At 43.3% G+C, this 27,680-nt stretch overlaps 2 protein-coding genes across 4 annotated transcripts in view; one reads left to right on the top strand and one right to left on the bottom strand.

Moving 5' to 3' along the window:
- The window catches only part of LOC138948777 (uncharacterized), a 408,503-nt gene that overhangs the window by 27,725 nt on the left and 353,098 nt on the right, over nucleotides 1-27,680 (bottom strand). The window lies entirely within an intron of this gene.
- LOC138948776 (carboxyl-terminal PDZ ligand of neuronal nitric oxide synthase protein-like) overlaps nucleotides 1-27,680 on the top strand; it is a 296,420-nt gene that overhangs the window by 238,759 nt on the left and 29,981 nt on the right. For all 3 annotated transcript variants that reach the window (XM_070320388.1, XM_070320386.1, XM_070320387.1), the window contains exons 3-5: nucleotides 1,541-1,633; nucleotides 5,384-5,445; nucleotides 8,611-8,719. In XM_070320388.1, the coding sequence (XP_070176489.1) occupies nucleotides 1,541-1,633; nucleotides 5,384-5,445; nucleotides 8,611-8,719 (264 nt within the window). The remainder of the gene's footprint in view (nucleotides 1-1,540; nucleotides 1,634-5,383; nucleotides 5,446-8,610; nucleotides 8,720-27,680) is intronic.

Raw genomic sequence — 27,680 nt, 5'->3', positions numbered from 1 at the left:
TTGAGAATTCTGAGTGGACTAATTAGACCCTTCGACTCAGGAGATCTTTTCTTGGCATATTGTGTCACTAAAAGGCGGGCCATGGGAGACGTGTACTCAGACAGTACTTGTGTGAATTGAGACCAGGAAGAGAGATGGGTAGAACTTGGGTGTTAGAAGATGAAATGGGGGTTGAACTATGGGAAGTGGGAGGGGGGAATGAGGACGTGGTAGCAAATGTTCGGAATCCCCAAGATGTTTGTCTGGTCAGTTGACATTTCACATTTGGTAAATGTGGTGGGGGTGAGGGGAAGGCAGTTGAAATTGAGAGGGGGGGAGTGGGAGTGTATGGGGCCGGGGGAGGGGAAGGGGGGCTTAGCGCAAAGATTTTGTAGCCAGTCTGAAGAGCTACCAAATATTTATCTTGGATCTCATTGGTATTTCAGTCTTGACTGGTGTGGGTGGGAGGGAATTGGCTGTTGGTGACAGAATTCAGGAATTCCAGTCGTTTGAACTTAGATTAGTCTGGCACTTATTTTTGTCTGGATGAGAGTAGAGAGAAACGAGATGGAGGGTGGAAGGGAGGGGGAGGGGAAGAGAGCTGAATTGAAGATCTGGGCATTGTACGGCACTGGAGTGGTGTTTTCTTGTAAACAAAATAGATACAAAGATGTGGACCATCTTTGCAATCAATACCTTTCAGAAAAGTCTGAGCTTGCCTCTTGCATGCCAAAATCTAGACGGCCAACCGCGATATCCCCCCTCCCCCTCCACACACACACACACACACACACACACACACACACACACACACACACACACACAAACACCTTACAATTCTATCAATAAATAAATAAAAAGAGTTTTGTCCGACAGACAGACGACTGCTTGCAATGTTTATTAATCCCAGTTCCAATATTCTTTGCAAAATTAAACCCTTTCTTATCAGACAATCGACGGCTGCTTGCCATGTGTAAAACCAAGTTCGATTAGTTTGCACACCAGTTTCAAACATTATTCCCGCAGTGGGGCACTGCGGTTATGAAATTAAAGGCCCCTCCTGTTTTTGGAACCGCAGGAGCTTTCTAGTTTGCTGTTAGGTAGATTTTTGGTTCCTCTTTCCTGTCATGCTCTCTTTTTCTTCATGAATTCTTTTCTTTTTTCTGCCTTCTTGCTCATTCACCTGTATTTTTTCCAAAAATCTCTTCTCTTGCCGCTTGTCTCGCGATTCATGTATAGTTTAATCTGTTAGTGTTCTGATGTAAGTCCAGCAGTAGATAGGTTAAGCCTATTTTAACATACTGGAAACTGGTAATCTTCCAGTAGGTATTAATTTAGTTTTACTAAAGCCTGCTGGGACACAAGTAATGGGTTAGTGCATTTGTAAACAGGAATCGCTTGACAAGTGGCCCCCTTCATCCCCCCTTCCTCGTCCTGATATGGCTCTGCGTAGTCGGCTGGACGTTAAGCAACAAATAAACAAACAAACAATTCAAACATTATAGTGAAACATTATGGTTTCCAAAGTATGCTTTACATTTGTCTTCTGTGCCTGTTGCAGTACGAGTTCAAGGCCAAGGCCATCAAGAAGAAGAAGGTTGTCCTCACAGTGTCAGTAGATGGGGTCAAGGTCATGCTTCGGAAGAACAAAAAGGTGAGTCTTTTAGCGGTTTTTTTGCTTTAACTCTAGCCAGCTGTCTCTCGCTCCTTCTGTCTGTCTGTCTGTCTGTCTGTCTGTCTGTCTGTCTGTCTCTATCTCTTGTATTTTTGGGGTTTGCTTTATTCAGTTTGTTTTATTTTGTGTAGATTCATGTTACTGGTTTTTTTTTAAAGTATTTGGGTGTGTGGGGAGGCTTTTTTTGTTGGGTGACCAACGTAGAAGCTTGACAAATCCCTTAGAGACAGCGCACCAATAACATAAATGCGGGAGAGTTGTAACGACTTTATTCCGTACCTCCCCCCCTCCCCCCCCCCCCTCCCTGCTCTTCCTGACCTCCCCCTTCTTCCACCAACGTCCCCAACGTCTTCGTCTTTTCTTATGATGTATGTAAGTTTTTTCTCTTTCTTTTCCCTTCTTTTCTCAGTCTCCCCGAAGACATATAAGAATCCAGACCATTAAATTATAGACGTCAGCAGACGCTCCTGTCTTTCGAACACATTTTTCTTGTCAGCTTTGTTGGGGGCAAGTCGAGGGTTAGACGGGAACCATTCTTTACTGAGCTAATTTGATCCGTCTCTCAGCCCTGAAAGCTGTTTCTATAAAATGCAAGTAGGCCGGATAAGCTTGACTGAGGGAGGTTTATAACTCAGATTTATTATGAAGCTGCGTGGGATGGTGACATGCTTTTGAGCAAAAATGTGTGACTTTTTCATTCTCTCTCTGTCTCTGTCTCTCGCTCTCTCTCTCTCTCTTTCTCTCTCTCGCTCTCTCACGCTCGCTCTCTCTCTCTCTCTCTTTCTCTCTCTCTCTCTCTCTTTCTCTCTCTCGCGCTCTCTCTCTCATGCTCGCTCTCTCTCTCTCTCTCTCTCTCTCTCTCTCTCTCGCGCTCTCTCTCTCTCTCTCTCACTCGCGCGCGCGCTCTCTCTGTCTCTGTCTGTCTTTTTTTCTCTCTCTCTCTTTCTCTCTCTCTCTCTCTCTCTCTCTCTCTCTCTCTCTCTCTCTCGCGCGCGCGCTATCTCTATCTCTCTCTCTCTGTCTCTCTTTTTTATCTCTCTCTCTTTCTCTCTCTCTCTCTCTCTCACGCGCGCTCTCTCTCTCTGTCTCTCTCTCTCTCTCTCTCTCTCTCTCTCTCTCTCTCTCTCTCTCTCTCTCTCTCTCTCCAGAAACACCAAAGTCAACCCCAAAGCCTTGATCTCATGCATGGTGAAGTTGGCATATGGCACAAGTTCATCGATGAAAACCCGCAAATTGTAATTGATGATTAACCACGCACGATATTTTCAAATAATGTTCTTATCAGACAAGAGAAAGAGGACGAAAGGGAGGGTGAGGGAGAGTTAGACACTGCCGTGAAAGGTAAATATGCGCCGAAATGGCTGCAATCTACTGGCCGTATAAAATTTCATCTCACACGGCATCACTGCAGAGCGCCTAGAACTGTACCCACGGAATATGCGCGATATAAGACTCATTGATTGATTGATTGATTGACTTACACACGGAACAACAAAGAGCGTCATCAAAATCACACAGAGAGAAATAATGAAGGCAGAGATAGACGGCAAGAGACAGACAGGCAGAGGGCAATACAGTAAATAGAGACGGGGCGACAGGTACGGACAGAGACAAAGAGTGAAAACGAAAGAACGCGAGAGGGAGGGTTGTGAAGTGTAATTACTTGTTGGACTAAATGAATATTCTGTCGAACACACACTACTTTCCGCCTGCACATCCTTAACCTGTGTCATATTTAGCGCCCTGATTTTCATTTTTACTGCAGTTAAGCACGGTATTTGTCATTACTTTTTTGCATAAAGAGAGAACATTTGAGCGGAAAAAGAAGGCAGTGGCGGTTGATAACTGACTGACAGACACAGAGACAGATAACGAAATCCAGAAATCGAAATCCGAAATTGGACTACAAGAAAACCGGATGCACAAAATAAATAAGGCAGGAGCTGAGAAAAGGGTTTAAGTTTTCTTTTTATATTTAGTCAAGTTTTGACTAAATATTTTAACATCGAGGCGGAATCGAAACGAGGGTCGTGGTGTATGTGCGTGTGTCTGTGTGTCTGTGTGTCTGTGTGTGTGTGTGTGTGTGTGTGTAGAGCGATTCAGACTAAACTACTGGACCGATCTTTATGAAATTTGACATGAGAGTTCCTGGGTATGAAATCCCCGAACGTTTTTTTCATTTTTTTGATAAATGTCTTTGATGACGTCATATCCGGCTTTTCGTGAAAGTTGAGGCGGCACTGTCACGCCCTCATTTTTCAACCAAATTGGTTGAAATTTTGGTCAAGTAATCTTCGACGAAGCCCGGACTTCGGTATTGCATTTCAGCTTGGTGGCTTAAAAATTAATTAATGACTTTGGTCATTAAAAATCGGAAAATTGTAAAAAAAAATAAAAATTTATAAAACGATCCAAATTTACGTTTATCTTATTCTCCATCATTTGCTGATTCCAAAAACATATAAATATGTTATATTCGGATTAAAAACAAGCTCTGAAAATTAAATATATAAAAATTATTATCAAAATTAAATTGTCCAAATCAATTTAAAAACACTTTCATCTTATTCCTTGTCGGTTCCTGATTCCAAAAACATATAGATATGATATGTTTGGATTAAAAACACGCTCAGAAAGTTAAAACAAAGAGAGGTACAGAAAAGCGTGCTATCCTTCTTAGCGCAACTACTACCCCGCTCTTCTTGTCAATTTCACTGCCTTTGCCATGAGCGGTGGACTGACGATGCTACGAGTATACGGTCTTGCTGAAAAATGGCATTGCGTTCAGTTTCATTCTGTGAGTTCGACAGCTACTTGACTAAATATTGTATTTTCGCCTTACGCGACTTGTTTCTTTGTTATCTTCTTAACAACGGATGTGTGGGGGCTGCAAATTACCTCCATCAACACTGAGTCTTTGTGCTCGCTCCCACACAGCATGTTTTCCTTTCGCAGAACTTGTTTTCACTTGTTGTGGGCAATATTCAATCGAACAGATGTGTTTCGACGTCTGACTCGTTTTTGCTTCTTTTTTTGTGTAGCAATTTGTGGCCGGGAGAAAATGCCGGTTTCGGGTTTACCCCCCCCCCCCCCCAACACACACACACACACGCACGCACACACACACACACACACACACACACACACACACACACACACACACACACAATATATAAAACATACCCAAAAAAGATTACAACAAAAACATGCATTCGTACACAATTCTTTTCTTTTTTACCTGAGGACACAAACAAACAAAAAGTCCCACGTGATCTGGAAGTATGTAGGAGGGGGGTATTTACGTAGCATAAGCTAAGGCAAGCGTGTGATGCACTCATCCACCTCGTTCTCGACTGTCTTGATATTTGATGGTTGCTTTTTGCTGCACATTCTTTGTTTTGAGTTTTAGAATGTATCCCCCATAAAAACGATTTTGTCGGCGGTTAAAACTAGAGTTGTTCGTGAAAAGGGAAACAAGAAAGCATTTAATATAGGCACAATGCCATTTCCATCAGCCCAACCGTAAATTTGAAAATGGATGATGAATGATTAAAATAACCAAAGGGAAGTAAGCGCTCTAAATGCTTACGACATGTGTAATGGAGTAAGCGAGAGTTATACGGAACCAATCTCCTGGCACCGGAGAGAATAACAAGCATTGAAATGAACAAGCGACTTTCATCCTCATATCTCTTGATGAATGATTAATTAATGATTGTTTCATTGCAGACCAAGAACCAATGGAACTGGGACGAAAGTCGCCTTCTTGTCATGCACCATCCCATCTACAGGTAAGATAATTATTAGGTAGCCCCCCCCCCCCCCCTCCCCGTTTGCATGGCCCGTTTCCTGTTTGTTTGCTTGTCTGGGTTTGTTTGTCCGTTGTTCGATTGCTTCTTTGGTTATTGGGATCATTTGACCCCAAGAAAGATAGGACAGGTAAATATATCATTCAAATTACTCATTGTTGTTGTTGTTGTTGTAGTATTTCAAAACTCTGTCAGACTTTTCTTTCAGTTGCCGCTAGGCATGTTCACTTATTCATGATGCCCCATTCGTCGACTGGAGAAAACTCTAAAACTTTTTTCAGTCAAATATTTTGACAGCTGGCAAATAGTTCTCATGTCATCACAGATTTCTTGAGTTTAATTTCGAAAGAGAAACATTCTGACGTTGCGAAATATGGTCTCTTCCAAACATACATTTATTCTTTTTGGAAGCTACAGCCCCCGTAGATGCGTAGATCTAACCCTCCTCCGTGATTTATATTTTTTCCCCATTACAGGAAAGGAAACCTCGTTGTTTTGAAGACAGCTTAAATATGCATGTCAGAAGACTCTATGACAGTTGGCAAAGTCTGGCTCGTCTGGTACTGTTGCATATAAATACAGACATTATAGGTGACTGTCACTCTATGTTGTTTACAGTACGCTGGTTTCTGTTCAGGTGACATCATTCAGGTTTGGGCTCTCCCCCGGCAGAGCGAGAGAGAAAGAAAGAGACAGACAGACAGACATACAGAACTGACAGCCAGTCAGACAAACAAACGAACAGAAAGCAAAATAAAATGTCTGAGCCACAGAGACACAGAACGCCAGCTTCAGACAGACAGACAGACAGACAGTGACAGGCAGACAGACAGAAATAAAGGATGACACAGACAGACAGACAGACAGACAGGCAGAAAGCAAAATACAAAGTGACAGGGCAACAAAGCAATAAAGACAGATAGACAGACAGACAGACAGACAGACAAAGAGTAACAAAGAGTGTCATGAAAAACTCAGAGCACTTTTTTTTAGATTTGTTTGTTTCAAGTCTCGGAAAATTCTTACTTTCTTTTACTATAACACATTCAAAGATTCTGGATGTTTCTACAATTCATTCGAGAAATGGCACGATTTTAGTAGTTTCCAAATTCCACCAAGTTTAGAGTACTTTCCACGCTCTCTATTTCACTCCGGGGGAAGACGCGTGTTTCTTTAAGGAGAGACTGCGGCAAGCCGCTCGCAGAGCTAGGAAGCAACAGTGTATAATATGAAACGGTTTGATGGCCAGCTGAGAAAGAATTAAACACCATTGGTTGATTTCGAAAAGGTCGTCTGCACTGGTCGGTAAAAAGACATGGACAGCCAATCGGACTGGCAGCTGCACGGTAACAATTTCTTTTCGCGGAGCGAGCATGTCCAAGGACGGTATGCTAGCCTTCGCTTCCCAAATCCCAGCGTTCCTCGCGGCGAGATGTGCCAAAGAAACGATACTTACTCGCCCCACTCTCTGGCAATTCTCGCCTTAACGAAACGGGGGACTGTCGTTGTGCCCTTAATTATTTGTATGCCCCTTATGCCAGAAGCATATCTTTTACGCCGCAAGTAATTATCACATAATCCGGGAGTGAAGCCTGTGAAAAGTATAAATAACAAATCCTACCCCCCTCAATCCCTCCCTAGCTACCCCCCCTAACTAGTGAACTCTTCTCATTTCGTTTGACGATATTCACAAATGCACCACCGTAATACATCCTGCCAACCCTCCGTTGTAAACACGTGTGTTTTTGTGAAGTATTATGCCCTCGTATTATCGATCTGGCTATGTAGAATTTTCTTTTCTGGCTGCAATTTCAAGTCCCATGTACGTCATACTTATTCAGAAACGAATGGGATTGTGTATTGTTTCCCCTTTGGTGTGTATGTGTGCGTGTGCGTGTGCGTGTGTGGGTGTGTGTTTTTTCCTTTTGTACACTTTTGCAATTGCTGACTTACGATCTCCAACTAGCTTATGAAAGGATGAAATTACAAAACTGACAATGATACTTTAATTGTTTTTGTTTTGTTGTTGTTGTGTTCATAATTTCTTCGCATTTATTTTGTTTTTACGTGTTCTGTTTTCGTTATTTTAAAGACTCTGCTATTTGTGTGGGTATAGAAATGCCTCGCGTTCTGCAGATGTCCATTTTTAATCACGACGACAAAACTTAAGCATTTTCTGTCTCGGATAACAAAAGGAGAAAAAAATTAGAGCTAGTAAGGAAACAGCAGCTTTACAGTGGATTTTTAAAATCTTTTGACTGTTATAACGTACAACTAGTTTGTGTAGGATGAATTCAGACAGAACTTAACTCGCCTACGATTTGTTTTTGTTATTTTTTGGTAAGAGAGAAAGGGGCACAGAGAGAGAAAGAGAGAGAGAGAAAGAGAGAGAGAGAGAAAGAGAGGGAGAGAGAGGTCATTGAGAGAGAGAGAGAGAGAGAGAGAGAGAGAGAGAGAGAGAGAGAGAGAGAGAGAGAGAGAGAGAGAGAGAGAGAGAGAGAGAGAGAGGTGGCATATGGAGGCTGGGTGTACAATTATGGCGTTCGATTCAGATATCCATATACATTTTTACTTTACGATGACAAAGCCTTTGCAAACATTGTAAAAAGCTCCATAAGGTTGCCATTGCTTGTTTTTTTAATCTTGATTGTTTTAAGCATTCGTCGTCTCTCTGGTGAAGATTTTTAAGTTTATTATTCACACTTCCTCGTTCGCATTTTTGGTTTGCCGCTTGCTGCATACAATTCACAGTTCTTTTGCAGAGAGAGTTCAAACGAGTGACACAACTTTTTATGAGTATTGCAATGGCTCGTGTCCCTGGAATATGTGTTATTGCCTTGACCTTATACACTCAAAAATACTTGATTTTATTCACGTGTGTGTGTATGTGTGTGTGTGTGTGTGTGTGTGTGTGTGTGTGTGTGTGTGTGTGTGTGTGTGTGTGTGTGTGTGTGTGTGTGTGTGTGTGTGTGTGTGTGTGTGTGTTTTTGGGTGTACTAGTGCTTGCGTGCGAGTGTCTGTCTGTCACTCTGCCGGACTGTCTGTCTTTTAGTGTCATGTTCTCCAGTAACACTTTTGAACACAAAAACGCAAAACCCATGGATACACAACACAATCATTATCTGAACTGAACTGTGACGGTTTCAGAATTTTCTACGTGTCTCACGACTCCCAAGACCTCAAGATCTGGAGCTACATCGCACGAGACGGGCCCAGCAATGTCTTCAAGTGCAACGTCTTCAAAGCCTACAAGAAGGTCGGTGTCATTTGGCTTCACAATTGCTCCTTTTTACATTTAGTCAAATTACTTAAACATACCCATGCAAGCACACTCCTTTTGTCCACGTGTTCACAGCTTGCGGATTTCTGTTTTATTTTGTAGTCAGGTACCTTCCTTCTCTTGTAAAAGACCTTGTGTGCCATCAAAGGTCTGTCACTTTTTTACACCCCCGGTATAGGGGTGTGTATAGGTTTCACTCGATGTGTTTGTTTGTTTGTTTGTTTGTTTGTGTTCGCATATAGATCTCAAGAATGAACGGACCGATCGTCACCAAACTTGGTGAACAGGTTCTATACATTCCTGAGACGGTCCTTACAAAAATGGGAACAGTCAAACACACGGTTAGGAGTGACATATTAATGCTCAAAGGGAAATAACCATTCTCACTGCCACCAACCTCGACGTACCCTTTACGCGAATAAACATTCTGACTTCTGACTTCTGACTTCTGGCTTCTGACTTCTGACTTCTGACTTCTGACTTCTGACTTCAGACTTCAGACTTCTGACTTCAGACTTCAGACTTCAGACTTCTGACTTCTGACTTCAGACTTCAGACTTCTGACTTCTGACTTCTGGCTTCTGGCTTCTGACTTCTGACTGTCTCTCTGTCTCTCTGTTTCTCTGTCTCTCTGTTTCTCTGTCTCTCTGTCTCTCTCTCTCTCTCTCTCTCTCTCTCTCTCTCTCTCTCTCTCTCTCTCTCTCTCTCTCTCTCTCTCTCTCTCTCTCTCTCTCTCTCTCTCTCTCCGCATGTAATAAAGTTCTGAGTTCTCTGACGGGGGTGTTTTTCCTACCTCGGAGGAATTTCTTGTTCTCTTTTGTTTTACATGGGACGAGAGCATCCTTCTTCTTGGGCACATACAAGCATCATCAGCGTGGCGGTTTTGTTTGCAGATATTCCTCTTTGTGCTCAATCAGCTTCGCAGATTGACATAGGTACCACTTACAAAATCAATTCAGAAGACGGGGCCTAATGCCGTATTTTTTAATCTTTACACCTTTGTTCTTCATATTCATACATGTACATGTATACCATTTTGCTAAACCATTTATATGGAGAAAAAAATATGGAACTGGAGATGCTCCTGTTATCATAAATAATTATTTAGTATTTAAAAAAAAAAAAAGACGTAACCCCATTCTGCACTAAGAGTAAGCCAGGCTGCAGATTTTCGGTATGTGTCCAAGTGAAGGGATGCTCTTTAAAGGTCCTTGTCTACATTTTTATACCGAAATCGCCATTTGACCATTAAAATGCAGAGTCTATTATCTACAATTATCAACAATACACCCCCTTTCGATCAGGAAAGACGAAGCCAGTGTAGCCGTATAAAAATTCATTGTAGTATTCCAGCGTAGTACTCATAGTAGGATATCCTTATTTGGAAAATGCCAAGCGCAAAACTCCTCTCAAATCCCGTGCATTTCGTGCGTTTAAAAAAAAGCGTGGACAGCGCTCCAGTGTCAAACTTGTTGCTGCACTTGTTTGGGCGTGGCTATAAGCATAGTGACATGAATTTGATTGGTCAGTATTTTTAGGCAAAGCACATGTTCTCAGCAAACAGAAAACAAAATATTGGAAGCGTGAGTCACGCTACCCAAAAATAAAATCTTTTTTTACATATATTTTTTTTCTATAACTTTTTTCCCCATGGTTCATTCATCATCTGACATAACTTTTTAGCGAAATCTAACCATAAGATTATTGAAAAAAAGCAAAAATGTAGACGACCACCTACAAGTCGGGATGGATGTGGTGGTCGACATGCTTGGTAATACAAGAGCTTCTTCTTCCTTGTTTTTGGTTACCCCCTCACCATGCTTCACGTACGTACTGTCAAGCTTGTTGAAATGGCGCTGTCTGCAATCCGCCTCAGGGAAGCGACCAGACCCTGTAGGTTCTCTTTCATGTCCAGTATCTTTAGCCAGAATGAGTGTCTCGGGTCAGCGAAGGTGGGGCTTGTCTGGAGAACATGTTCTTGGGTTTGAGTGCCAGTTGCACGTGAAATGAGCAATCTTATGTAATGGAAATCTTCAGTTTGCAGCAAACGAAGATTTGCTTAATACTTAAGAGCAACGTGCTGAGAGGCTGCGCCAAACCCTGGTCCTCAAACTATAGGAGGAGGAGGAAAGGGGGTGGTGGCCGCGGAGAGCAAACTGATTTGCTGAATAAACCAGACCAGCTCCGACAACCAAACATTGAATCTTCTCGCCAAAAGCGTAAGAAATAAATGAAGCAAACTCTCATCAGATCAACACAACACACTCTCCAAGCCTTTTTACCCTTCCTCATCACAGATCTCAATGTATGAACACATCATCGACAAACCAAAACCTCGTACAGAATCTCGTTCCTCCAGTAAGAAGAGAAACCATCCCCATAATGACAAAGATAATGAAAATCATTCATTCAGTCTTGGTAAACACACACACACACACATACAGATCAGACGTTTACCGGAGTGTTTCGATTCCGTTGAGAATACTGCCTTCATCTTCAGAGAACCATTTCAATCAGTACTTCTTTCGATTTAGTAGTCTTCCAGACATTTCCAGACGAGAGGAGAAAGCCGATGATTCTCTGCCGTATCAAAATTACATCTTCTATTGAATGGTATTTGAAAGATAAATGTGGTGGGTGTTTTTTCTTTCGGTGAGCGTTCGCAAATTCTATGAAAATGCTTTTCTATAAGTGCGGAGCGCATGTGGGTGAAAGGTGTTTGGATAGACGAATTATGAGGCACTTTGAGGGTTGGTCTTTTGCCGTATGATTTCAATGTGATTCGCTGTGGATTTTACGGTCTATCTCTCTCTGAGTCTGTCTGTCTCAGTATGTCTCCCTCTCGGTCTCTCATTCTCTCTCTGTCTGTCTCTGTCTCTCTGTCTGTCTCTGTCTCTGTCTGTCTCTGTCTCTCTCTATCTCTCCCCCTCTCTCTCCCCCCCCCTCTCACCCCCCCCCCCCCCCCCTGTTAAGAAAGTTTACTTCCCTCTACGTGCCAAAGTGTGATTGCTTAATAAACTACTTCACTGAAAGAGAAGAAAGAAGAAAATGAACAGACGGTTCTTGTGTGTGTGTGTGTGTGTGTGTGTGTGTGTGTGTGTGTGTGTGTGTGTGTGTGTATGTATGTGTGTGTGTGTATGTGTGAGTGTGGGTGTGTGTGTGTGTGTGTGTGTGTGTATGTGTGGAAGGGGGAGGCTTTTTTGTATCGTATTACTTACCTTCGTGTGCCGTTGAAGCAGCTTTCATTTTTGTTGTATTTTTGTTTATTCTGTGTGTGCTATTTAATATCAATCGGAGGCACAGGGGTATCCAATAGCTGTAACCTTTTCTCCCTGATTAACTTCAGGATAACAAGTCAACAAGTCTTTCATTTCCTCCGATCAAAATGCAAAACGAAGGTGAAAGAAAATTCTTCATAGTTCATGGAAAAAAAGGGTTGCTAAAGTTGATTCTTTGATCTGAGGTTTCTCAAAAACGTTGCGAGTTTCTGAGAAGAACAACATTCATGAAAATAAACATTTTTGTTTCCTCTGATCTATTTTTTAGACAAAGGTGAAAGAAAATTCTGCTAAGTTCACACAAAGGTTTTTTTTTCTCATGATCATACATCGTTCGTCTCTAAATTAAATTAAACTCAGCTATCTCAAAAACATTGCGAATTTGTAATTTAAATAATTGAAAGTCCGCCTTCCGAGTTGCAAGAGGAAGGTGAAAGAAAACTTTGTTTTCTTGGATGAAAATAGACAATTTTTTATTTCTGCAGATCGAATAGCAATACAAAACAAAATAAAGAAAATTCTTAGAGGCAAGACACAAAGAGATCTCAAGGTATATATATTCAAGGAGGGACACGTGTGAGAGAATTATATTTCCTGCAACCACAGAGGAATCAAAGGAGAAAAAGAAAGAACAAGTCGCGTAAGGCGAAATTACTACATTTAGTCAAGCTGTGGAACTCACAGAATGAAACTGAACGCACTGCATTTTTTCACAATGACCACAGTCCGCCGCTTGTGCATAACGGAGTGAAACTGACGAGCCTGTTCAGCGCGGTAGTGGTTTCGCTGTGCTGCATAGAACGCTTTTCTGTACCTCTCTTCGTTTTAACTTTCTGAGCGTGTTTTTAATCCAAACATATCATATCTATATGTTTTTGGAATCAGGAACCGACAAGGAATAAGATGAAACTGTTTTTAAATCGATTTCGGAAATTTAATTTTGATTATAATTTGTATATTTTTCATTTTCAGAGCTTGTTTTTAATCCAAATATAACATATTTATATGTTTTTGGAATCAGGAAATGATGTAGAATAAGAGGAACGTAAATTTGGATCGTTTTATATAAAAAAAATTATTACAATTTTCAGATTTGTAATGACCAAAGTCATTGATTAATTTGTAAGCCACCAAGCTGAAATGCAATACCGAAGTCCGGCCTTCGTCGAAGATTGCTTTACAAAAATTTCAATCAATTTGATTGAAAAATGAGGGTGTGACAGTGCCGCCTCAACTTTTACAAAAAGCCGGATATGACGACATCAAAAGTATTTATCGAAAAAAAGACAAAAACGTCCGGGGATATCATTCCCAGGAACTCTCATGTCAAATTTCATAAAGATCGGTCCAGTAGTTTGGTCTGAATCGCTCTACACACACACACACACGCACAGACACACACACAGACACACACACACACACACACACACACACACACACACACACACACACACATACACACACACACACACATACACCACGACCCTCGTCTCGATTCCCCCTCTATGTTAAAACATTTAGTCAAAACTTAAATGTAAAAAGAAGAGACTGTTTCATTCCAACTTCCCTGTGTCTCTTTTGTTGTGTACAGTGACCAGTGTTAAACTATAACAAGTCGCGTAAGGCGAAAATACAACATTTAGTCAAGCTGTCGAACTCACAGAATGAAACTGAACGCAATGCAATTTTTCAGCAAGACCGTATACTCGTAGCATCGTCAGTCCACCGCTCGTGGCAAAGGCAGTGAAATTGACAAGAAGAGCGGGGTAGTAGTTGCGCTGAGAAGGATAGCACGCTTTTCTGTACCTCTCTTCGTTTTAACTTTCTGAGCGTGTTTTTAATCCAAACATATCATATCTATATGTTTTTGGAATCAGGAACCGACAAGGAATAAGATTAAAGTGTTTTTAAATTGATTTCGAAAATTTTATTTTGATCATAATTTTTATATTTTTAATTTTCAGAGCTTGTTTTTAATCCAAATATAACATATTTATATGTTTTTGGAATCAGAAAATGATGAAGAATAAGATGAACGTAAATATGGATCGTTTTATGAAATTTTTTTTTTTTTACAATTTTCAGATTTTTAATGACCAAAGTCACTAATTAATTTTTTAACCACCAAGCTAAAATGCAATACCGAAGTCCGGCCTTCGTCGAAGATTGCTTGGCCAAAATTTCAATCAATTTGATTGAAAAATGAGGGTGTGACAGTGCCGCCTCAACTTTTACAAAAAGCCGGATATGACGTCATCAAAGGTATTTATCCAAAAAAAAGAAAAATACGTCCGGGGATATCATTCCCAGGAACTCTCATGTCAAATTTTTATAAAGATCGGTCCAGTAGTTTGGTCTGAATCGCTCTACACACACACACGCACAGACAGACAGACAGCCACACACACACACACACACACACACACACACACACGCACATACACACACACACACACACACACACACACACACACACACACACACACACACACACATACACCACGACCCTCGTCTCGATTCCCCCTCTATGTTAAAACATTTAGTCAAAACTTGACTAAAATGTAAAAATGAATGCTCACTTATTATGAGCACCCGTAACATAAAGATGGAAAGGGGTCTCTTTTACGGAGAGAAAGAGAGAGAGATAGAGAGAGACACACACACACACACACACACACACACACACACACACACACACACACACACACACACACACGGAGAGAGACACAGAGAGAGAGAGAGACAGAGAGAGAGAGAGAGAGAGAGAGAGAGAGAGAGAGAGAGGAGAGACAGGCAGACAGACACAGACAGACAGACAGACACAGAGAGAGAGAAATATAGAGAGAGAACAGAAGAGAGAGGGAGGGAGGGGTGGCAGATAGAGGGGGAGGGGGTAAAGAGAGATCACGGAGAGAGGAGAGGAGGGAGGAGAAAGGGGGAGGGAATAGAACGAGGGAGAGAGAGGGGGAGGGAGAGAGATGTAGCACAGAGAAAAGAGAGGCCGGGAGGAAGGGGGGAGCGCAGAGGGAGAAGGAGAGAGAGCATGATGATTTGGTGCACAGAAATGGCTATGTATGGAGTAAAGTCGGAAGTGTTATTTCGCAAAGATGAATTAAGATCCCAAGGGCGCATCATACCATGTCACTGACTGCACTGTCATACATTTGAAGACAGACAGACAGATCAGACAGTAAAACAGACCGGGAGACAGACAAACACTCAGACAAACAGATACACAGAGAGAGAGAGAGAGAGAGAGAGAGAGAGAGAGAGAGAGAGAGAGAGAGAGAGAGACAGAGACAGAGAGAGAGAGAGAGAGACTGAGAGAGAGAGTGAAAGAGAGAGAGAGTGAGTGAGAGAGCGAAAGAGAGACAGAGACAGAGAGAGAGAGAGAGAGAGAGAGAGAGAGAGAGAGAGAGAGAGTGAGGGAGAGAGAGAGAGAGAGACCTGTTTACCCTTACGATTTTGGCGTAATTTAGTACGATTTTCTGCAAAAAATACGCCATTCCGCTATCCGTGTCAAGACTACAATTTTCATAAATAAAAAAAAGTTAATTTTTTTTTAATTAATTCACATGTTTGGCATTGGCAAAATGGAGTGAAAAAGCACAGGACTGACCAGAGATCATGTCTGTCTGATGAGACGCTGGAGTGTGGTGTACAAGGAAACGAAGAGGCGGACAGGATGGCAAAGCTGGGTGCAGAAGATGAGCAAGAGAACAACCCTGTGAGCCTGACAGAGATGAAGACCATCATTAAGTCTCTGCACAGGACGCCCCAGCCACAGGACAGCTACCACCTGCTATCCAGACCACAGCAGGTGGTCATCTTCCGCCTGAGAACGGGACACAACAGACTTAACCAGCATCTCCACGGGAAGCTGCATGTTGTGCCCTCCCCCATGTGTTCTTGTGGAGAAGCAGAGCAGGACACGGCCCACATCCTACGAGACTGTAGGAGCCACCAGGTGCTGAGAGAGGAAATATGGCCATTGCCGGAGTCCCTGCACAACAAGCTGTACGGGCCAGTGGCTGCGCTGCAGAGGACCACTAATTATATCTCAAGATCTGGACTCCAAGTGTGATCGGCGATCGAAAAGAAGAAGAAGAAGACTCATTCGGCAAGCGCAAGTACAGTAGAGAAGCGCTTGACACACTCAAAAAGGCTTACTACGAGCAAAAGAAAAAGAATCAGTGATGCATGTGCTTTTGATGTGATCTTCTTTGAAATTATGATGACTACAAAAACTGATGTGTTTTGTTTGTGAATGATGGATATGTGTGCATGATTGCGTTTCGCAGACACAATTGTCATGTGCGTTGTAATTGGCGACGAATGCTGGATGATTACTAATTTTGTGCCAGGATTACTATTTTTGGGGCTGAGCATTACTCCAAAACACTTATGGGGGTAAACAGGTCTGGAGAGAGAGAGTGAGAGAGAGAGAGAGAGAGAGAGAGAGAGAGAGAAAGAGAAAGAGAGAGAAAGAGGAGAGAAGAGAGAGAGAGAGAGGAGAGAAGAGAGAGAGAGAGAGTGGGAGAGAGAGAGCCGGAGAGATGTACCTAAACTCTACCCTTCATCCAAGCTCCTGTGCCTTCATCCCCATCTCCCGTTCCTTCACACCCACCCTCAACCCCCTACCCCACCCCCACTCCCACTTTTTGTCATCACCCGTATCCCCACGGAGCTACATTTTCTCCACAAAACAATGATGTCTTCCCTTTTCTCTTTTCACGGGTCTTCTCACCACTATCAACGTGTCAGCAACGCAAGACCACCTCTCTGAACTCATTCATGAAGGTTGTTTCTTAGTGGCGAGAGAGCTAGGCAATCAATGGAGAGAAAACACTGCAGCCAGTATCTTGCACACTCAACCCCCCCCCCCCCCCCTATTTTTTTCATAGTGCTACCAGATCGAACAATCTACTGCAGTATTTTCTCGAGTCGCCTCGCCTAGCTTGCTTTCCAGAAAGAAACGCAACACTGGCTTGGCGAAGCACCTAGGCCAATAACATTTTTCTCGAGCTCCCCTTCAAAACTTTCTTTACAGAAGAAACGCGCAGGTCTGGCTCGGGTAACTAGCAATACTTTCTGGAGTAGCCTCGCCTTGCTTGCCAGAAAGAAACGCAGCACTTGCTTGGCTAAACACCTTAGCCAATATCTAGCAATATTTTCTGGAGTAGCCTCGCCTTGCCTGCCAGAAAGAAACGCAGCACTTGCTTGGCTAAACACCTCAGCCAATATCTAGCAATATTTTCTGGAGTAGCCTCGCCTTGCTTGCCAGAAAGAAACGCAGCACTTGCTTAGCTAAACACCTCAGCCAATATCTAGCAATATTTTCTGGAGTAGCCTCGCCTTGCTTGCCAGAAAGAAACGCAGCACGTGCTTGGCTAAACACCTCAGCCAATATCTAGCAATATTTTTCCTCTCCCTCGATTTTTATAGCGGTACCACATCAAACGAGTAGCCCGGGGCAGAAATCGCCATTATCAGAGAATCTGCTTGTATGCTCTCAAAAGAAAACACGCTCTCCCTGCTCCTTTCAGGAAGCTTTCAGAATGTAGCAGAGTTCAAAGCGATTGGAGAAAATCGGGTTATGGTCTTTCTCTCTCTTGTCTCTCGCTCTCCGCTGTAGGCTTTTTGTTTTATTTCTATCGTTATCATCTTTGATTCTTTTTGTCTGTGTGTATATAAAGTATATGAGTGTTTGTGTGTGTCTGAAAGGTATTGAGTGGAAAAGAATCAACAGTTTTATGCTTCCTGTTTTGTGTTTGAAATGATTTGTGTGTGTTTTTTAATCATTAAAAACTCCTGGCTTCTTTTAAGATAATCGAGCAAATTTAAAATAAAATAAAAAGGGAAGCATGCTGCTTGCGCTTAAAAAAAATCATGAGCTATTAGATTTAACCCCCCAAAAGCCGTTCTGTCTGTCTGTGTGTCTGTCTGTCTGTCTGTTCTTCCGTCCGTCCGTCCGTCTGTCCGTCCGCCCGTCCATCAGTCTGTCTGTCTGCATATCTCTCTTTCTCTCTCTCTCTCTGTATCTCTCTGTATCTCTCTCTCTCTCTCTCTCTTGCTCCTGTCCTCTCTGTCCATATGCCTCTCTATGCCTATGTATCTCTCCCTCTCTCGCTCTTTTTCTTTCTGTTTTTATGTCTCTCTCTCTCTCTCTCTCTCTCTCTCTCTCTCTCTCTCTCTCTCTCTCTCTCTCTCTCTCTCTCTCTCTCTCTCTCTCTCTCTCTCAATGTCTTTCTTTTTGTCTCTCGCTTTCTTTTTTCCTCCCTTCCTTTTTCTCTCTCTATTTCCACCAACACCCCCCCCCCCCCCCTTCTCTCTCTCTTCTCCCCCCCTCTCTCTCTTTGAATAATAATGTTTCCTCAAAAATCTAGATAGTTCTTCCTGTTCCTGCGGAAATGCAGAAACATGAGAAGTAACAGCCTGACTCTTTACTCTTTTTTCTGCCGATTCTGTTTCTTTTGGTTTGCCAGTGGCTTTTCATTGAAGCTTTGTATTGTGAAAACAAGCCTTTGAAATGCGTGTGTCGCTTTTGATTAGCCACCACAAAGGAAACCAACGGATAAAATGGATTTTTCTGAATCTTAGTTCTTGGATGGAGAAAAACACTTCGCTTTCTGACAATCTCGAAATCGGATTTTTCGCCGATTGTTTGTTTTATTTATTGTTCGATTTGTGTGATCTTGAAATCCCTGTTGGCATTTTGAGTTACTTGCGAAAAAAAGGCGAAACAAGTGCTTGTGAACACGGTCAAAATCGATGTGTGTTTTAAAGATGATTTATTAAGCTTTTCAACGCGACTTTTAGCGGTCTTGAAGTATTTTCGTGGAGGAATTTTCCTTTCAAGTTTGCATGTTCAATCAGACGTTGTTGCAACAAGGTTTTAAAACTGAATAGGGAATTGTATCGATCTAAGCTTATGGTTGCTTTGACAGCGCTTTAATTTATATTGATTTTGGCCAAGAAAGCTGGGACTCTGCATGGCGCATAAGAATGTGTTGATAGTTAGGAAACCGAGGGAGATTAAGGTATGCAATAATAATGATGGTTGTGATTAAATCAACGACTTGCTTCATTATTTTGCAGCATTGTTATCATAAGAGAGAGAGAGAGAGAGAGAGAGAGAGAGAGAGAGAGAGAGAGAGAGAGAGAGACAGAGAGAGAGAGAGACAGAGAGAGAGAGACAGAGACAGAGACAGAGACAGAGAGAGAGAGAGAGAGAGAGAGAGAGAGAGAGAGAGAGAGAGAGAGAGAGAACACCCACCCGATTGTCGTTATGGCTGTGAAAGATGTAGTAGGCTTACTTTGGGCGAATTGAAGGCGTTTTCACTCAGCTCTCGCAAATAACAACGCGGCTGGTATTAATGAAACAAATATATGTATTTATCCTGCATACGAGAGAGAGAGAGACCCCCCTTTGCATAGCTAAACCATACACACTCACACGTGTGTATATCAAGTAAATGAGGTCGGGTCAAAGTAGTCTGACAGGGACCAGATTTTCCGCTGCTCGTGAGGAGAAAGTCACCGAGACAAACGTCATTCTAGAAACACAGTTGCGCTTGCTGTTTCCCCTGGAAGAATGTTAAGAACGTACACGTCATGCTATACTGTCTAGAGTTACTTATTTTATTCGCTTTCGCTCGCATTTCAATGCAGTATATCTAAAAAATTAAAACATTACAAAAATAATTGTATAAATCTGATATGACACAGCAAGCCATGTAGTATTCTCTCTCTCTCTCTCTCTCTCTCTCTCTCTCTCTCTCTCTCTTTATATATATACTGACATGGGTGCAACTCTTCCGTCTAGGACGGAATTTCCGTTTTTCTCAGGAGGATGCAGACGGAAAATCCGTTTTTTTGAAAATTCTGGAGCAAGGCCATTGTGTTTGGGTGGGGGGTTGCTTGAGAGGTCAGCCACCTTTGACCATGACCTGATAGGGACGGTTGTGTAAAGGTGCCAAGAGGGGGATGTCATGTCATACTGGTGAATGTGGCATCTTAAGTGCTGTGTATTTAGCCTTCATTATATACGCCACTTTCAGGGATTTAGAGACCTTCAGTGGTAGAGAAAATTATATAATACATTGCATCGTGGTGGAAGGAAGTTTTTTTTTCTCAAATCTCATACTTAGTTTCTCTCTTTTTTTCGGTTGATTTATCGTTCCTTATATGCGATTTGGAAACACCACCAATAAGACCTTTAACGCAGAATAGCCAACTAAGGTTAGAATTGATATGTGAGACGATGGAAAAGACAGAAACCAGAACGGAACAGTTCTAGGTCATAGATATTCTCGGCTACGCAAAGTACAGTATAGCGTAGCCTAGACTATCTTTGAGTAGGTTGTGACCCACTTGAGAGACAGGAGCTAGATACAAGAAGCCAGCGCGATCCAACAGACAGTCAGATTTCAAATTTAAAAGCGACCAAAAACCAGGAACATACGGGTTGCAAGAAAAGACCCGCTTCTTCAACACACACACACCCGCCCCCCGCCCCCTTCCCCCTCTCGGTTTCACACCTGAAGGTACTAGTCTACACTGACTCACACCTGTGCACCCACCATCAGGGGTTGAGTCGGGGGCAACATGAAAGCTACGAAGCAAAAAACCTTCCCGGACCCTTTGCTTGTGATGTAGGCAAGGTAACCGTATTGAGAGGGAGAGGTGGAAATAAGTGGATGAAGGTTGCAATGGACAGACAGGCAGACATACAGGCAGACAGAGAGTCCCACCCACCCATCCACGCACGAAGAGATATAGAGACAGAGCGGCGTTGGGGACGGGGGAGCAAAAAGGGGGGGGGGTGTCACATGTCCACATTCTCCGCTTGAAAAACTACACCTACAAAGTGGACAACTGTGGATAGTAACAGACTGAGACATATTGGGAATAAGACCCCATGCCTATATGACGTGCTATAATTATCGTCAGTGGTTTCTGGCGAACATGTTCAAGGACGTCAGATACGTTAAACAGCGGACAGGGACGTCAGATACGTTAAACAGCGGAAAATCCTGAATACTTAGGAAAGGATGGGGAAGACGTGGAACGGGGCTGCCAATAAGGGGGCTTGGTGAGGTAGGTAGGTGGAGGGGAGAGGGAGTATGGTACTGAGAAAGGGAGGAGACGTCGGGAGGGGGGACTTCCCACCGGTTTTCCAGAGACGCTGATGATAAAGATGTTCGATAAGGCATTACGGACATCTTCAGTACCCACCGTCTTATCTCCCACAGAACCGTTGTTCAGGTGTTCGGGGAATATGTTACGGGCCGGTTGCTTTGGACCAGGGTGATATATTTTGATATCGTATCAGTGATGTGGATGGCTGCATACGGATGCGGCGCGTTTGGTATGTTACAGTAATGGAGCAGTCCCCTGAACATACCATTTTCTAGCGGTGACTCTATATAGGCTGTTGTTCAAGTGAACTGCACTGTGCGCATAAAGGGGCGAATGCTTCGGATCAGGGTGATATTATCAAATGTTTGACGGGATCATGATGGTAACGTACCAGCCTTTTTGTCTGGTCTGTCAACAATCCACCAAACATTGTTTTTTGTCATCATTTTGTTTGCAGATGTTGCAGACCAATTGTTAAGTTTGGAAGAATTGTGTTGCATCCAAAGATTTCTTTTTTAAGGCTAGATGGTTGATTAGCACAGAGAAGAAGGGTCAAAGGGCAAGAGAGCGTCTGCGGGTGGGAGCGATTGTAAATTTATGGTATTCAAGTGCTTAGGGCCATGGGGGGACCCCCTTGTGTCTTTGGCATTCCAGAGATTGCCTGCCTCCCAGTACCGATAAGATTGCCCCGGGAACCTATGAAAATAGCATTCCCCAACAAATAAGGCAATACCTTTTTATCCCGCAGTGGGGCACTGCGGTTATGAAATTAAAGGCCCCTCCTGTTTTTGGAACCGCAGGAGCTTTCTAGTTTGCTGTTAGGTAGATTTTTGGTTCCTCTTTCCTGTCATGCTCTCTTTTTCTTCATGAATTCTTTTCTTTTTTCTGCCTTCTTGCTCATTCACCTGTATTTTTTCCAAAAATCTCTTCTCTTGCCGCTTGTCTCGCGATTCATGTATAGTTTAATCTGTTAGTGTTCTGATGTAAGTCCAGCAGTAGATAGGTTAAGCCTATTTTAACATATTGGAAACTGGTAATCTTCCAGTAGGTATTAATTTAGTTTTACTAAAGCCTGCTGGGACACAAGTAATGGGTTAGTGCATTTGTAAACAGGAATCGCTTGACAAGTGGCCCCCTTCATCCCCCCCCCCCCCTTCCTTGTCCTGATATGGCTCTGCGTAGTCGGCTGGACGTTAAGCAACAAATAAACAAACAAACAAACAATACCTTTTTACACCTCACAGAAGGAGATAGGAAGGTGGTTTGGTAAAGAGGGGAGGGGGAGGGAGATAGAGAGAGGAGAGATGCAACTAGAGAGAGTGAAACTAGATACATTGGCTGCTTTGAACATTTGACTTTTTTATGGCTCAAAATACTTTCACGTTTTGAAGGAGACATAACTGCTACAATCTACCTTGGCAGCTGTTGGGTTGTGGCTCTCAAAATCTGTTCATTAGAATGAGTTCTCATGTAATTGAAACTATACTTAAAAGTTACTTGGTGATTTTGACAGCTTGATAACACAAGTCCGAAGATTTTAGACATGCTACAATGTCTTTAATCGAAGAAAGTTTGCATTCTTGGCCGAGTCAATGCAGCCCGCTCGAAAATTACTTCCCTTGGACGCGTGACGTCAGCCGCGGAATCGGCCGGGTTGAACGGTGCTCCCTTTATGCCGTGTAATGGGCGCAATCGGGTTGTCTAGTCAAGCCCTCAAGCATACTTCACGGGTAGGTGAAGAGAAACTTAGGATGGGGTGACTTCTCCCAGGCCAATATTTCGCAGTAAAAAACGGAGTTGATAACATGTCTTCCGTCCCCCTCCTGCTTTTGTTCCACTTGAACCCTGTTTTTGTTCAACTTATTGGCAGATATTGTCACGCGTCGAGGAACACAAACACAAACACACACACACACACACACACACACACACACACACACACACACACACACTCACACACAGACACACAGACACACACACACACACACACACACACACACACACGTGTTATCACACAGTCATATAAACACACACACACACACACACACACACACACACACACACATAGACACACACACACACAAACACACACACACACACACACACACACACACGATAACCATCACAAACACAGTTTGACAAATTCATCTTTGATTTTTTTGCGGCCGAACCCCCCTCCCCCATTTTCCACACTAGATCCACTGTTTCATCTTTGTCTCCGTCTCTCTTCCCTTTATCTTATCTCGTCTATCTACTTGAGTGAGTAACTGAAGATGTATTATCATCATCTCTTTCCTAGATTTTCCCACCGACAGAGTTGGCTTTTGTCTTGAATTCAGTACCTCACACGTACACGGTAATTGGTGTGACACCTCAAGCGGACCTTCTTCATAAGTGTAAAGTGTCTGCTGACCAGGGACACGAGGGTCTGTGGTTGAGCAACTTTATGGTTTAACCGGGTGGACTGGAGGAGTAGCAACAGCATGTGAACCACTTTAGAAATGACTTGTGAAGGGTGCAGTCGGTCAGATCAAAGAAGAGAAAATGGGAACATGGGTCTTGAGACGATACCACCATCCTAATATTTTACTTTGTGCAAGAATCAATCACGCGTACAGCATTACAGATGTCCAGCTATAGTCTACATTGTACTGTAAACTTCACAGCGGCCTTATCGGGTTCCTCGAGTGACGTCACAGCAAGGCTAACGCTGCGGCGTCTTTTCTTGTGCTGACAGAGTTGTCGGTCGCGGATTTTGAGTCGTTTCGGCCTGCCAACTGCTTCGTTTTTTTTTTGCGGATTGTGAGAACTAGCAGAAAGTTTCACGCATTTTAATGGTTTCAAACCAATGATACAAGTGTCTTCTTCTGGACCAAATCAACAGTCTTTAGTTGAATCAACTCGGAAAACTCTTAAACGCGTTTTTGCACGCGACTCCGCGCATTTTTGAGGCCAGGCAACCCGACAGCTGCCCTTTAACTTTTTTGTATAGCCTGATATATTCCAGAACAGCAATGAGGACAAACAAAGATGGAAGTTTAATCCCCCCCCTCCCTATCCCCCTCCCCCTGTCCACTCCCTCATACTCTCCTCAGCGTCAATGACTCAAAACACTCAATGATGGGGTGGTCGGTCTTGATGGCCCATATATCTCGGTGCTTATCTCCCTTTTCGCTCTTCAGACGAGGAGACAGATTTCTGGCCACTTTCCAGGCTTCTGTTTCGAACTGAAACTTCTTTTCCGAGGAAGTTCGAATTTTTTTGTTATGGTTGGATTGAAGAGGAAGGCTAACCTTTTGACTTTGTCTGTTGCTTATCTCTTATCAGTCTGAGACTTTGTGGTTTTTTTTTACTCATTCGATTCGGTGGTCTCTCGGGAATTGTGTCTGTGCGAGACTGATTGCGGGGTTAAAGATTAGAACGCAAGGGCTTGGGGCGAGAGAGAGAGAGCACGAGTAAGAAGGCATAGGCACATCTTTAACCAAGGCCAAGGAATCACTCTCGATCTCATGGGCCTGCAAATTGTGTAGTATCTTATAAGGACTACAATCATCCCTTTCAGTTTCACTCATTCGATCACAGACCAGTGAGGGAGAGGAGGAGGAGAGAAAGAGGAAGGGAGAGAGACAGGGAGAGGGAGGGAGCGAGGCCGGGAGAGACAGAGACGGGATAGAGGGGATAGACCAAGAGAGAGATAGAGAGAAAGATACTGTGAGGGAGGGGGACAGAGGGAGGGAGCGAGGCCGGGAGGGGACAAAGACAGAGACAGAGAGACACACATACACACATACATAGATAGAGAGAAGAGAGAGAGAGAGAGCGAAAGAGAGAGAGAGTGAGTTTGAAGCTTCGCATTCCCAACGCCAAAGCATCACACCTGGACCGATAACATCTGCATTATCTGTCGCCATTATCTGGTTTAAGGACCATAAGACCATCATCCGTATTAACACTTTTACTCCTTCCGTCGCCCTTTATCTGGGTGGTTGCAGGTCACAATCATGGTGTTGGTCTTAAAACAAGTGCCGGGCAGGTTGTCAAAGGTCAGGCCTCTGGGTATAGCCCGTAAAAACTTTAAAGATAGTTTGAAAGTTTGAGAGCTTGTGCGCAAGACAAGACAATCAAGGGAAAGAACCGATCAAGACAAGACAAGACAAGTAAAAGAATCGTGCAAGACAAGGGGAGGGAATCGACAGGTGCGAGCGAGACGAGCGTGCTATCGGTTTTCACGCCGAGGGGGCCGCTATTTGAAGATAACCATGCACCTGAAGAGGATCGCTTCATTTACCTGGAGGGTTTGAACTCCAGGCCCCCCTGGCACTGAAGCGGTTCGTGTCGGTACATATACAGATAAAACATGCGCGTGGGATGGGGAGATTGGAGGAGGTTGAGAGAGACAGAGACTGAATGAGACTGACAGACAGAGAGACAGAGTGAGGGACACAGACAGTTAGACAGAGAGTAGACTCGATGTAGTGGGGTTAGGGGGCAGGGACCGAGATAAAAGAAGGGAGGGAGAGGGAGAATCTATGAAAGAGGGAGTACTGCGCGAAACAGGGGAGAGGAAAGGGGAAAGGTAAGAGGAAGAGAGCCGGACAGGGAGAGACCATGGCAGTGTACAAGAAAGAAAACGAGGGGAAAACCCCAATGAAAGGGGACAATGACAAATTGACAATGACAAATTCTTTATTATCGAGGGTAAGCAAACAGGTGCTTTTTTACATCCAGCCCTCGCCCATGGGAGGGTTTAATCTAATGATAATACGTTTTAAAAATGTTGGAATATCAATTAAAGAAGTAATAAAAACAAACGACAAACAAGCAAACGATTAACAGACTAAACAAACAAACAAAAATGTACATACAAACGAACATGACATATTATTGTCAAAGGTATAATGAAAACTGTTTCAAGCAACAAAAAACTTCGGGGGAAGAAAAAATCCGTGAAACTGAGGAGTCAATGAAGCAACTACGTTGCAAGTAATAGCAATGTAGCATCGTTACATAAGTCATGTTATGACATTAATTAGGTACATTTATCTACTGAAACGTGTAAAAGGTACAAATAAGGCATCAATAATATAAACATGTTACATGGGGAGAGAGAGAGACATGCGGAGAGAGAGGGGGGAGGAGGAGGGACAGACAGAGGGAGAGAGGGGAGGAGAGAGGGGAATGAGACAGACGTGGAGACAGAGAGGGGGAGAGAGAGAGAGGGAGGTGCAGAGAGACAGAAAGAGACAACGAGAGAGAGAGAAGGAGAAAGAGAGGGAGAAGCGAGCATGGTTTTGGGCACTCACTGGTGCCACAGTCTCTGGGAATATCTTTGTTGGGGGAGGCAACTGGGTAGTTATATAGGGAGGAAGTGTTGGGTAGACAACAATATTGGCCATGCTTGGCTGATTTAATACTCTGGGGAAAATATCAGCGACAAACCGGTAGGTAGAAGCTAGTTGTTTCTCATTTTGCCGCAGGCTTGTGGCACTTTGAATCAAAGCATGCAGTGTTATTCGGGTCATGTGCGATTATTCTTGAAATCAGTAAGGAAAAGAATCCCTGTCTCTGTCTCTGTCTCTGTCTCTGTATCTATCTCTCTCTGTCTCTATCTCTCTCTGTCTCTGTCTCTCGCTCTCTCTCTCTCTCTCTCTCTCTCTCTCTCTCTCTGTCTCTCTGTCTCTCTCTCTCTCTGTCTCTCTCTCTCTCTTAAATAAAGAATTGTCATTGGCATTGTCATTGTCTCTCTCTCTCGCTTCGCTCTCTCTTTCTCTCTCTCTCTCTCTCTCTCTCTCTCTTTCTCTCTCTTTCTCTCTCTCTCTCTATATATATATCTCTCTATATATATATCTCTCTCTCTCTATCTCTCTCTTGCTCTTTCTCTCTCTCTCTCTCTCTCTCTCTCTCTCTCTCTCTCTCTCTCTCTCTTCTTTCCTCCCCAAAAGGTTGCTGAGCCTCAACCTAATCAAGCCCCATTGATTTATCAATTCTTGTTGCTCCTATCAGTCGATGTCGTGGCGTTTACTGTACCATCTTTCTTATCGTTTGATTAGCCTCTTTGGTTTGATGCCCGCCTGTAGTATGCGTCCTAGCTGTCTTGATATGAGCAGTAACAGCAGTAACAGCAGATGCCGCGGCAGCAGCAGGAGTAACAGCAGCCGTAGCCATCCAGATCCAGCGAGCAGATTAAATCAGTCTAAATTCTTAAAAGTAGCACAAAGAGCAAACGGATCAAACCCATTTACTCAGCTAACGAGAAACCGGCACGGTTGGCCTTGTGGTAAGGCGTCCGCCCCGTGATCGGGAGGTCGTGGGTTCAAACCCCGGCCGGGTCATACCTAAGACTTTAAAATTGGCAATCTAGTGGCTGCTCCGCCTGGCGTCTGGCATTATGGGGTTAGTGCTAGGACTGGTTGGTCCGGTGTCAGAATAATGTGACTGGGTGAGACATGAAGCCTGTGCTGCGACTTCTGTCTTGTGTGTGGCGCACGTTATATGTCAAAGCAGCACCGCCCTGATAT

The sequence above is a fragment of the Littorina saxatilis genome, linkage group LG15 (genome assembly GCF_037325665.1).
Source record: "Littorina saxatilis isolate snail1 linkage group LG15, US_GU_Lsax_2.0, whole genome shotgun sequence".
In the NCBI taxonomy this organism is placed as follows: domain Eukaryota; kingdom Metazoa; phylum Mollusca; class Gastropoda; order Littorinimorpha; family Littorinidae; genus Littorina; species Littorina saxatilis.
The sequence above is the reverse complement of the archived record's forward strand: the minus strand, read 5'-3'. Positions and strand labels throughout refer to the sequence as shown.